The sequence below is a fragment of the Sorex araneus genome, chromosome 1, assembly GCF_027595985.1.
Source record: "Sorex araneus isolate mSorAra2 chromosome 1, mSorAra2.pri, whole genome shotgun sequence".
In the NCBI taxonomy this organism is placed as follows: domain Eukaryota; kingdom Metazoa; phylum Chordata; class Mammalia; order Eulipotyphla; family Soricidae; genus Sorex; species Sorex araneus.
In genome coordinates, this window is record NC_073302.1 from 378,469,016 (window position 1) to 378,482,209 (window position 13,194).

At 41.0% G+C, this 13,194-nt stretch overlaps 1 protein-coding gene across 1 annotated transcript in view; it reads left to right on the plus strand.

Moving 5' to 3' along the window:
• The first annotated feature begins 1,367 nt into the window (after nt 1–1,367).
• The window catches only part of VWDE (von Willebrand factor D and EGF domains), an 89,478-nt gene continuing 77,651 nt past the window's right edge, over nt 1,368–13,194 (plus strand). The window contains exons 1-3 of the mRNA XM_055119792.1: nt 1,368–1,425; nt 8,626–8,810; nt 10,124–10,355. Coding sequence (XP_054975767.1) covers nt 1,368–1,425; nt 8,626–8,810; nt 10,124–10,355 — 475 coding nt within the window. The remainder of the gene's footprint in view (nt 1,426–8,625; nt 8,811–10,123; nt 10,356–13,194) is intronic.

The following is a 13,194-nucleotide window of genomic DNA, read 5'->3' on the forward strand; positions in this document are numbered from 1 at the left end:
CTTTCTCCACGCTCGCTACTCTCAGGGATCACTCCTGGCAGGCTAGGGAGACTATATGGGGTGCCTGGGATGGAACTCTGGTTGATTGCACAAGGCAAACGTCAAACCTACTGTATGTAATGGCTCAGCCCCGGCCATTCTGTTTTTTTCTTTTAGGCAATAAGTACTTTTGCTGTGTACAACAGGAGGCTATATATGTTTTATGCACCATTAACCTTTTTTGTTTTTAAAGAGAGGTTAGTCATCTTTTTGTAGACTGGTTTTAAGCTTTAAAATGGCAGTTTTGTTTCCAATTAAAAAAAATATTTTTGGAGAGCGTTTATGAATTTGGGCATTTACTGTAGCTATCACCATTCTTGTCAAAGCCTCAGTGTTCTGGAGGTCTAGGGGGCTTGCAGTCTGAACCCTGACATGCACCTGGACCCTGTCCTCTGCTGACTTATGTCTTCTTTCCTGCAGAGATTGCAGGACAACGTCCCAGGATTTGGAGAACGGTGAGATGTCAGAGATGTCAGAGAAAACGTGAGAGTGAATTTTCATGTAGCAAGTTAAAAGGATGAAGTTCAAGAGGAGCCCAGCTCCCTCTGCAGAGACAGAGCTACAGGAAGCATAAGATTGAAGACCACTGCGGGGCAACCTGGGGGAGTCTGGTCCACTACTATGCTGGTGGACCCTGTGGCCCGGGACCCTGGGGACAACTCAGAGAGCTCTTCATCACCAGTAAATTTGTGATGGCTGACCCCAGGGACTGAAGCATGTCTGAGCACCTCCCTTAAAGGGATTCTCAGGTTGCAGCTTTAATCTCTGCTCCCTCCTCTCTTTTTCATCACAGAAACAATGTGGCAGACGCCAGCACTTTTCTAAAATAAAAGCTAGGGCGGCCTTTTCAGAAAATCCAGGCTTCCTGACAAGCCGGTTAAGACTCCATCTGCAAGCACAATTAGCAGTACCCTTTCCAAAAGAACTTTGCAAAGTTTCTTTTATTGAGACCCCTTTGAGCAATTTTCTAGGCTAATACCAATTTCTTCAAACTTTTCTTAGAGCGGGGCCACGCGATTCTCCGGAAGCTGGCGCTCTGGAAGCGAAGGCTGCCGGGGATACTCGGGGACCCCCCACGCTCGCGGTGGGTCCCCCGGGACGGATGGGCGTGGCTTGGGGCAGGCGGGCGGGGTGCGAGGCAGCAGAGGCGCTGGGGGTCGAGCAGAGGCTTCAGCGACGCCAGCGGAAACGAGGCTGCGCCGGACAGACAGGATTTTAGCTGCTTCAAAGGCTGAGCAGCGCAGAGAAAAAAGTTCAGAGTTCGCAGAACTGGGGGACTTCCTCTGCGCACCCACCCGCGTGCTCCGCGCCACGGTCCAGACCAGGCGATGCGGGGCGGAGTCTGGGCGCTCGCGCTGGCATTGCTGCTCCTGGCCCCCGGGCAAGGTCACCGAGGTAGGGCGTGGGCTGGCGGGCGGGAACTCAGTGCCTTCGGGGGAGGGTTCGCCCCCGCGCATCTTTAAGGAAATCCTCCTCCGCTTCTTAGCTGTGGTCCAGGGCCTTCTAGGCAAAGGGTGTCTTTCCTACCTCGGTTCTCCGCAGGCGTTTTTTTCATCTCTCTTCTGCTCTGTGACCCTCTGTTGAGTTTTTATCTCATCCCTGTAAAACTGATCATAGGTTGAACAGATATATGTGCAACTTTTGTAACTTTTAAAGTGTGATTTTGTTTTATCACCTTAATCTTATTTACAAAGGTTAGTCTAGGCTATTAAAAAAAAGGGGGGGGGGAGGAAGAGAAAGCGCTTGCCCACGTAAAAGTTAGAAAAGTAGAGTTCTAGTCTTCTTTAGCTTCCTATGAGTCTAATACTCTCCTTCAGGTTCCTTGAATTCAACTCAGAAACTTTTGCAAGATCTGCCAGGTGACTTGGGAGAAAGTGGGTTCGAATTATTCGAGAAGAGTTTGATTCCAAACTGCATGGTTTCTATTTGAATCCCATCCCACTCGGGAAATATAGAGAGAAACACTTATTTCTGTCTTGGATGAATGTTAGTTTTCGTGCATATTCACCGTGTTTCTGTTTGAATCAGGTTTTTAATCCACGTCAAAGAAAACTTTTAAAAACTTTTTTTTTCTTTTTGGGTCACACCCGGCGATGCACAGGGGTTACTCCTGGCTCTGCACTCAGGAATTACTCCTGGCGGTGCTCAGGGGACCATATAGGATGCTGGGAATGGAACCACGGTTGGCCACGTGCAAGGCAAATGCCCTACCCGCTGTGCTATCGCTCCTTAAAACGTTTTTAAGGGTCTGGAATCTTAGTGCAGTGGGTCTTGCACGTGCCGGACCGGGCTCATCTGGCACCACATGTAGTCTCCTGAGCACTGCCAGGTGTGATCCTTAAGAGCACAGAGCCAGGAGTAAGCCCTGAGCACCACCGGATGTGGTCCTCCAACCCTCAATTTTTAAAATGTTTAAAATAATGTGAAGATAACATCACTATATATCCATTACCTCTTCTGGTTTTGTGTTAATAAGATCAGAGCATTAAAGGAAGGGCGATTTCTTCTTACATGGTAAATTTTCATATGCTTCTCATCCCTGTAAAACTGATTATAGGTAGAAAAGAGATATGTTCAACTTTTGTAACTGTTTGTGATTTTGTTTTATCACTTTAAGCTTATTTACAAAGATTAGTCTAGTCTGTTATAAAAAAAGGGAAGGAAGGAGGAAAGAAAGCCCCTGTCCACCTAAAAGTTAGAAAAGTAGGGTTCTAATCTAATCATGTTATTTCCTGAAGAAGTACACCTCAACAAGCGATCTTGTTTGTGTAGTCTGTGTCAAATTTGGTTTGCTTACATCTCTGTCTCTGTCATCCCGTTGCTCATTGATTTGTTCGAGTGGGCATCAGTAACGTCTCTCATTGAGAGACTTATTGTTATTGTTTTTGGCATATCCAATACGCCATGGGTAGCTTGCCAGGCTCTGCTCTGTGGGCGCGATACTCTCGGTAGCTTGCTGGGCTCTCTGAAAGGGGCAGAGGAATCGAACACGGGTTGGCCGCGTGAAAGGCGAACGCCCTCCCACTGTGCTATCACTCCAGCCCGGTTTGCTTACATATTTTCTACAATGGGACGACAGTGCTACAATGCTACATTTATGAACAACTTTTTAAAATGCATGTATATGCACTTAATCCAATGCTTATAACTTTTTAAAGTGTTTACTGTGATCACACACACCCTATTTCCTCTATATAGTACCTTGAAATTTCTGTACTGAAGACAATTATAAACCCTTCCCAGGTTCTAAACTCAATCATGGTTAAATCAATAATTTCTTTATGAATGTAGAATAGAGAGGGAAGGGGACATGAATGGAAAAATTAGTTCTTATTTTTCCAAATAGCATTTCTTTTGTTTTGGATTTTTTTGGTTGTTGTTTGTTCATCTTTTGGGCCATATGCAGCATTGCATAGGGGTTACTCCCAGCTCTGCATTCAGGAATCTTTCCCCGGGGGCTCTGGGAACCATATGAGATGCTGAGGATTGGACCTGGGTTGGCAGTGTGCGAGGCAAGTGCTTACCTGCTCTTCTATCTCTTCAGCTCCTAAATATCTTTTGTAAGATAACATACAAATAACTTATTTATAGTGTATAATAGCACTGTAGCACTGTCATCCCATTGTTCATCAATTTGCTTGAGCGGGCACCAGTAATGTCTCCATTGTGAGACTTCTTGTTACTGTTTAGAGTTTTAATATAATTAATGTACACCACACCTCTTTGTGTATTTTGGACGGACCCAATTTTATTTCTCTTGGGCATATATACCTAGGAGTAGATATTGAATGAGATATTTGATCATTTCAAAAGATCCTCTGAAGTCTTCATGAAGCCAAAATGCAAAGTGAAGAAGCAATTGTTATTAATTTTGAAATATATATTTTTACTACAGTAACAACAAGTCTCACAATGGAGACGTTACTGGTGCCCACTTGAGCAAATCGATGAACAATGGGACAACAGTGCTATATTTGTATTAAATCACCATAATTCACAAAGTTATTCATAGTTGAGTTTCAGGCATACAGTGTTCTAACACCAATCCCATCATCAGTGACAATTTCTCTCCACCTATGTCATTAAATTCCCATCCCCCACTCCCTAAGCCTGCCTCCTTGACAGGAACATTTTTAGTTTTGATTGTTGTAGTTTGGACAGATGAAAATATTTTTAACATTCCCTGACTATAAAAGTAGAAACTATGTTATACATGTAACATATGTATTTAAAAAGGTATGTTATACATATACTTTCATCAGCCAGTAACCATTTGGTTGCTGCTACCTTTTGGATACTACAAATAATACTATTTATATTTTGGACAGACCCAATTTTATTTCTCGTGGACATACACCTAAGAGTAGTTATTGGATGATATGTTTGATCATTTCAAAAACATGGTGTTTTACAGACTTGTTGCTACTGTTTATATCGAATATGCCTCGGGTAGCTTACCAGGCTCTGCCTTGTGGGCGGGATACTCTCGGTAGCTTGCCAGGCTCTCCAAGAGGGACAGAGGAATCGAACCTGTGTCGGCTGCATGCAAGGCAAACGCCCTACCCACTGTGCTATTGCTCCAGTCCAACAAGTCTTACAATGGAGACGTTACTGGTGCCCTCTCGAGCAAATCGATGAACAATGGGACGACAGTGCTACAGATGTTTTACAAAGGGGCTATGCAATTTTATATTCCCACAGCAGTCCATTTATGAAGATTCCTATTTGTCAACATCCTCATTTACTGTTATAACTTGTTATTATTTAAGACATATACTCTATGTGTTCTAGTACGTTTGAAGTTACATCTCACTGCAGTTTTTCATTTCCTTTGTAGCTATGGGGCTGGAGAGATTGTATAGCTGGTAGGGCACGTGCCTTGCACACAGCTGACCCTGGTTCAATCTCAGGCATCTCACATGGTTCTCCAAGCATTGCCAGGAGCAATTCCTGAGTGCAGAAACAGGGATAAGCCCTAAGCATTGCCTGTTATGGCTCTAAAACAAACAAAACAAAAGAAAAAGAAAAACTCAAGCACACAAAAAACAGCAATCATTTCTTTTGTGGCTGATGAAACTATTTGTTCCATGTGTTTATTGGGCATTCATGTATCTTTCTTTGGGAAAATATCTATTCAGATCTTCTGCCAGTTTCCAGATTGGACTGTATAGCATTCTTTTGTTGAGTTACATGCATTTTTTCATATGCTATAGTTCTTTTATCAGATACATGATTTGCAATTATTTTCTCATGTTCTTTAGAAGTTTTCCTCCCACTTTCTTAATAATGTCATTTGGAACACTAAAGTTTTCAATTTTATAACTTTTCTTTTGTTGTTTGTATTTTCCTGTCATATCTTGGAACCATTGAAAAATCTAATGTCACAACTATTTATCCATTTTTTCTTAAGAGTTTATAATACTTTTGAGATTATTTTTATATTTTTATTTTAATATGTTTTGAATTAATTTTTAGAACACTTCCCATGCAGAGCTCTGGGGACCCAGGGGATACTCCTGGCAATAATTGGCTAATTAGGCCTGTGATTCAGTGCTAAAGTCCAAAGATTCGGTGTGGTTGGTGTGGTTTGGGCTTTAACATATTGGGGAATTCCTGGCCTCCCAAATTGTGCTTGGGAGCCACCTGGGCTACACTTTTTGGTACTTGGAAGGTCTTTAGCTGCTGGATATGAAACCCATATCTAATCCCTGTGCTACATTCCCAGAATGTTGAGTTAAATTTTTCATCGGTATAACATTAGGGTACATTCATTCTTTTCCATGTGGATGTCCAGTTTTTCCAAAACCACTTTTTTAGAACTGTCTTTTCTTTCATTGAAGGTCTTCATAGACATGAAAGTCAGTGATAACCATACATTTATGGGTTTATATCTCAACACTCAAATTTAGTTGCCAGTGTGTCTCTGCTTATGCCAGCTCCACACTCTCTTGGTTACTGTTACTTGTAGTGAATTTTGACTTGGAGAAATATGAGTTGTACTGTTCTTTAGTTTTTTCTTGTTTTTAAAATTTGTTTTGGTGATTCTGGGGAACAAAACCAGAGCCTTACCCATTAGAGGGAAGGGCTATTCCCCTAAACCACATACATAGCCCTGTTTTTTTTCCACACACCCCCGTTTTTTTTTTTTTTGGTTGTTGTTGTTTTTTTGTTTTTTAAAGATTTGTTTAGCTTTTCTGGAGCCCTTGAGACTCCATGTACATTTTATAATTAGGTTTTTAACTTTTTTTTTTTTTTTTTGCTTTTTGAGTTACACCTAGCAATGAATGCTCAGGGGTTACTCCTGGCTCTGCAATCAGGAATTACTCCTGGTGGAGCTCAGGTAACTATATGGGATGCCAGAAATTGAACCTGGATCAACTGCATACAAGTCTCACAATGAGAGACGTTACTGGTGCCCACTCGAACAAATCGATGAGCAACGGGATGACAGTGACAGTGACACTGACCTACCTGCTGTGCCATTGCTCTGGCCCCAGGTTTTCAATTTTTAAGGACTCAATTGTGTCTGATAGTTGTGATCTCTATTTCAGTTTGAGGAGTGTAACCAATCAATATTGTCTTCAGAGCTATGTATACAACTATATTTCTGTTTACTTATCTCTTTAATTTCTTTCTTCTACTTCATTAAAGTGGTATTGGTTTTCATCATCTTCTAATTTCTGGAATGCTTTTTTATACCTCTTCAAAAATACCTTGTCACACCATACCTAGTTTTAAAATGCCAACAGAACACTCTGTTGGACTCTAACCTACCCTCTCATCCCCCAATTTACTACCCGCATAAGTTGTGAAGTAGAGAACTGTGGGTGTGACACAGTGCTAAAGAGCACGCATCACTTGCTTGAGACCTGGGTTAGATCCCTGGCTTTTGGAGGGAAACCGCATCACTAGAATCAAAGGGTTGGCATTGTGTGTTATCTTGGTTTATGTTGTTATATCTCATGTCTGAGTGTGATCATCTGGTATGTGTATCTCTCTGACATACTTCACTTAGCCTAATCCCCTCTACTCCCTCCATGTTATCATAAATGGCAAGATTTCAAAAATAAGTGGTTTTGTTAAACTCTTTTTTCTGGATTTTATGATTTAATCTAGCCTCTTAAACATGCAAGGAATGCTTAATATCACTGAACTAAATTCTGTTTGAGAGGCTCAGAAAATATCTTCCCTAAACAGGATTCCCCAAATTTCCCTATTCCATTGCCTTTTCTAGTGTCTCCTGCTAAAACACTTTCACCCACCCCATTCCTTTTCTCCTTTTTTTTTTTTTTTTAAGGACTTCCAATAAAAAATTCCACAGACTATTCTGAAAATTTTCCCCTGTTCCCTGCCTTAAAGAATACATGTTCCCTCAGTAAGAGAGGCATTTTACAATAATGAGATTAGCATTAAAAGTTATTGGGGAGTGGGCTAGAGAGATAGTATAGCAGGTAGGGCACTTGTCTTGTACACAGATGACCAGGATTGGTTGTAGGCATCCCATATCATCCCCACCCCCATCCCCACCCCCCACACACCCCAGCCTGCCAGGAATGATCCCTGAATGCAAAATCAGGAATAAAGCCTCAGCACAGCCAGGTGTGGCCCCAAGTCAATCTACCAACCAAAAAAAAGGTTGCTTCATTTTACTGAATTTCTGGACCCAGTAGAGAGAAGGTTTGAGGGAGATTTGGTTACTCTCAAAGAAAGCAGGTGAAGGAGGGAGAATAATGGCACTTTGAGATCAGGGGCAGGAGGATCCTTCATAAAGCCTGTGACTGCAGATGACAGGAACAAATCCTAATCCAATAAGAATCAGCAATAGTGCATAATCCAATTAAATGAGAAGAAAGTCATTAAAGCTCCAGTAACTGAAAAGATACGTTTTCATAATTGTGTGTTGGTTTGTTATTGTATACATGGAAATTGCAAGTTAAGTCACCCTTGACTTACAGGAAAAGCCTGTCATTTCAGATGTTTTATTATTATTGTTATTACTGAATCACCATGGGATAAAGTTACAAAGCTTTCATGATTGAGTTTCAGTCATACAATGATCGAACACCTGTCCTTCTACCAGTGTACATTTCCCACCACCAATGTCCCCTGTATCCCTCCCACCACCCCTTCCCCAACTCACCCCCTGCTTCTATGGCAGACAATTTCCTTCTTACTCTCTCTCTACTTTGGGCATCATGGTTTGGAAAACGGTTACTGGGAGGCCAGCATGTTTGGTCCTTTACTTTTCAGGTGGTTTTTATGGAGCTATAGCCCAGTGGTTAGGGCATTTGCCTTGCTCGTGGCCGACCCCCTGGTTCGATTCCTCCTTCCCTCTCAGAGAGCCCAGCAAGCTACCGAGAATATCTCGCCCGCAGGGTGGAGCCTGGCAAGCTCCCCGTGATGTATTCGATATGCCAAAAACAGCAACAGCAAGTCTAAAAATGGAGATATTACTGGTGCCCGCTCAAACAAATCAATTATCTACGGGATGACAGTGATACAGTGACAGCGACGATGTTTTAAATGAGGGCTGAGCAGTGGTATTAAAGAAAAGATATACAGCCTTCCTCCCTCTTTCCATCCCAGCTCAAGAATGCTCTCCTGGGGGACACCAGCTACTGCAGAGTCCTTACCGAAATGTTCGATTTGACTCACTGCACCTCCAGCAGTCAGCCATTCAAGACCTGATATGTGACCACTCGCTTGCTCCGGGGTGGTACCGATTTCTCATCTTTGACAGACCTGCTGCTATGCCGACCAAATGTGTTGAGGTATGACAGCTCTCGGAGAACTGCCTGTGCTTTTGCTTCAGTATTTTTCAGGATGAGAAGTAAGATGTGTTACAACCAATTTATGTTTGAGCTGAAGTAGTCTCATTTCAAGGTTGAATTAATCCAAAAGGGGTATCCCCCTGGTCCCAATTCTCATATTAATAGTTAATGTTATATCATGAACTCCATCAAGTGTTTTTAACCTAGCTGATCTCAGGTTATTTTCAGAATTCTAGAATATAGTCAGTTTATTATCAGATTTCCACCATTCTTAAAGAAAACTGATTTTCACATGAAACGTTCCTAAAATCCTCCAGCTAGCGGCTATGTCTTAGTCCTCTAGCCAAGTTGTGATCCCTGACAGCACTTGAGAACAATAACCTGTAAACAGTAAAATGTATGTATTTTAATGTATGTATTTTAAGCATTCCATTTTTTCAGTTTAAAAGAAGCCTCATTTTTCTTACTGTTACACGTACTTCAATTATACAGAGAATTTTTTTCTTTGGTAGGGAGGGTCCTCCCCAAGGGACCACCAAGGCTCACTCTCACTGATACTTGGCCAACTGGGTGGTTTAAAGGTTGGGCCCACCTTTTGCCCAGAAGTGCTGGGGGCCACTGGGATCACGCCCTGGGGCACTTGTGGGTCTGCAGGGCTATACCTCGAAGTGCTGGGGGTGCCCTTGTTTAGCCATTGGTCTGCAGAAAGTGCATTATGAACATTATTTATATATTGATATAGCACTGTGAAGTAGGCACTATTATATACCTAATATAAAAACAGGGTGTATGCATAATAGTTTGCCCAAGTTAATAACTTCCTCAGTCCTTCCCACATCATATATAACCTATAATATTTTCCTATTTTCTGTTTCATGCAATTTTCTGTCTGGAAATGATTTTGATTATTGCCTTCAAGTGAGATTTTTAACTTCAATTTTATCCCAAATTTTACTCAATTTTTCAGCAGTTTTTTTTCTCCCTTGATTATTGACACATCCTGAATTATGCATTAGTTTTGTATATGAACTGCTTGCAGCTTTTTTCAAGTAATCTCCAAGATCAGTTTATTCGGCTTTAGAGAGACTTGTCTCAGAATGCATGAACTATTTTAGGAAGTAATCTAATGCAAAATTTCTGTTGTTTAGAAAACAAATGTAACACATGGAATATAGTTATTTAACTTAAATGGGATCTAACTTTAAATTTGCTACTTTGTAAAGTTGCCTTTTCCTTGATAGTGCAGATGCAAGTTATTAGAGTTTCATAAAAATAAAGTGAACTTAGACTTTTGTTTTCTCTAATGTCAAAAGATGAATCACTGCGGAACCCAGGCTCCTATCTGGCTGTCCCTGAGAGACTCAGAAACTCTGCCTTTGCCCGGGGAAATCAGGAATCTGACAGCTTGTGCCACGTGGCAATTTCTGTTTAGCTCTACAAAAGACTGCTGTCTCTTTCAAATCCCAGTGTCTGTAAGAAACTGTGGGAACTTTTTTGTGTACTTCCTACAACCCACGCAAGGATGTATGGGATATTGTGCGCAAGGTAAGAAAACACGAGTAATATATCGAAAAGTTAATCATGGAACTCTATGCATTGGTGTGCCTGCACCATTCTCAGGACAATTTTCTTGGTTGTGTTCAGCACAGCATAGCAGATCCCCAGAAGAGACTTGGTGAACCATTACTGCTGGAGTCAAGCTAGATTTCTGGTTTCTATTGGCCAGATTTGTTTAGCATTTTTCCCCAACATCTTAAAATCCTCAAAAATATTTGTTAATGTTTTTTCCTTTGGTTGAATTAACTATTGTTATTGTTAATCCTAGAATCTTACACAAATACAAATGGATTTGCTGGTTCTTGTCTTGAAGGTAGCCTGTGAAGAAGTATTCTCTGTCCCCTTTCTCATTCCCTTCTTGTATGCTTACAGTATCAGATTTCTTGGCATTTTCCCACTGATTATATTGATTCAAAGTATTTTGCATGTCTACCTTCTCCTCTTTTTTAATCATCTTTTTCAATTAAAGGGCAGAACAAAAAAAGGTGAAGGAAAGAGCATCACAGACAAGAACAATAGGTGAAAGCCATCGAGGCAATGGTTGTGGTGGGCTCAGGACAGAAGTATTGGGTCTCAAGAAATGAGAGGGCCTAACAAGATGTGAACTTGGAAGAGTAGCAGCGCTTAATGTCTAGAGAAATTTGTGTTTTCTTTTCAGTGCTTTGTTTTCAGTTCTTCTTTAGAGAATTACCCTGGGAGAGTAATCCAGTAAATCTTCACATTGCTTAAACAGCTGCTGGGATGCTAAACCTGGCTGAAGCACTGTGCTCTGTAAGGAACATCGGCATCTGCTCGGCTACTAGAGCAGGGAGAAAGCCAGAATGATGCTCAGCTTCATTAGGCTGCCAAATGAAGTATCATCAAACATGTCTTTTTGGTATTGCTCATCATTTTTTGGCATAAAAAATTTGGTTAATTTCTACAGAATTTCAAATAATAGTACCAAATATGTATGGAAAATTCTGTGGATGTTTTGATGGGCACATATTTAAAACTTATCTACACTACTTTAAAAAGAAAATGAAACTTTCATATCAGAATATCTTAAATACAAAAAACCAATTTCAGCAGAAATATTATTGTTACAGTAAATTTTAAAATATGATTTTAAATATTGTTTAAAAATTTTTAATTTAAAATAATTTTAAAAAATTAGGGCTATAATTGACTTGCTCAGGGCTTAATCCTGGCTTTGCAATCAGGGGTCACTCCTGGCAGGATCAGGGAACAATGTGGAATACGGGGGATCAAACCCAAATGGGTTGCGTGCAAGGTAAGTGCCCTACCTGCTATACTATTGCTCCATCCCACTATTACTCTATCCTATTATAAAATTTATTTTTAATTTACATATTCATATAGTTAAAATAGCATTAATGTTTATGTTATTAGTCACCCACCTACCCCATAATCTGAGTTTGTAATCAAAGGTCAAGTGTTTGTCATTGTTTGGTACTTTCTATTCCCTGTTTTGTTTATCTAATGTCATGCCTTAAAAAGAAGTACTTCTGTTTTGTATTTACCACTCATACAGTTAAGCTGAAATATTCAAAAATTATTTTTCTTATTCTCTGTATTCAGATTCTCTTAGTTTTACACAGGAATTTTTTTTTCTTTGCTTTTTGGGTCACACCTGGTAATGCACAGGGGTTATTCATGTCTCTGCACTCAGGAATTACTCCTGGCGGTGCTCAGAGGACCATATGGGATGCTGGAATTGAACCTGGGTCGGCCATGTGCAAGGCAAATGCCCTACCACCAGGAATTTTTTTAATGTATAAAGTATACATTAGATAAACATCTTAATTGTCTTTGATTTTTCTTTTTTTTTTAATAATTTATTTATTTTTAATTAGAGAATCACCGTGAGGGTACAGTTACAGATTTATACACTATTGTGCTTATACTTCCCTCATACAAAGTTCGGGAACCCATTCCTTCACCAGTGCCCATTCTCCACCACCCGTAAACCCGGCGTCCCTCCCACCCTCCCCAATCCCATCTCCCCCCCAACCCACCCTGCCACTGTGACAGGGCATTCCCTTCTGTTCTCTCTCTCTAATTAGCTGTTGTGGTTTGCAATAAAGGTGTTGAGTGACCGCTGTGCTCAGTCTCTAGCCCTCATTCAGCCCGCAACTCCCTTCCCCCACATGGCCTTCGACTACAATGTAGTTGGTGATCGCTTCTCTGAGTTGCCCTTTCCCCGGAACGTGAGGCCAGCCTCGAAGCCATGGGGTCAACCTCCTGGTACTTATTTCTACAGTTCTTGGGTATTAGTCTCCCACTCTGATATTCTATATACCATAGATGAGTGCAGTCTTTCTATGTCTGTCTCTCTCTTTCTGACTCATTTCACTCAGCATGAAACTTTTCATGCCCATCCACTTAACTACAAAATTCTTGACTTCCTTTTTTCTAACAGCTGCATAGTATTCCATTGTATAGATGTACCAAAGTTTCCTCAACCAGTCATCCGTTTTGGGGCATTCGGGTTTTTTCCAGATTCTGGCTATTGTAAACAGTGCTGCAATGAAAATACATGTGCAGATGTTGTTTCAATTGTACTTTTTTGCCTCTCTGGGATATATTCCCAGCAGTGGTATTGCTGGGTCAAATGGGAATTCAATATCTAATTTTTTGAGAATAGTCCAAATTGTTTTCCAGAAGGGCTGAACCAGTCGGCATTCCCACCAGCAGTGAAGAAGGGTCCCTTTCTCCCCACATCCTCTCCAACAGCGGTTGCTTATGTTCTTTTGGATGTGTGCTAATCTCTGTGGTGTGAGGTGGTATCTCATGGTTGTTTTGATCTGCATCTCTCTGATGATTA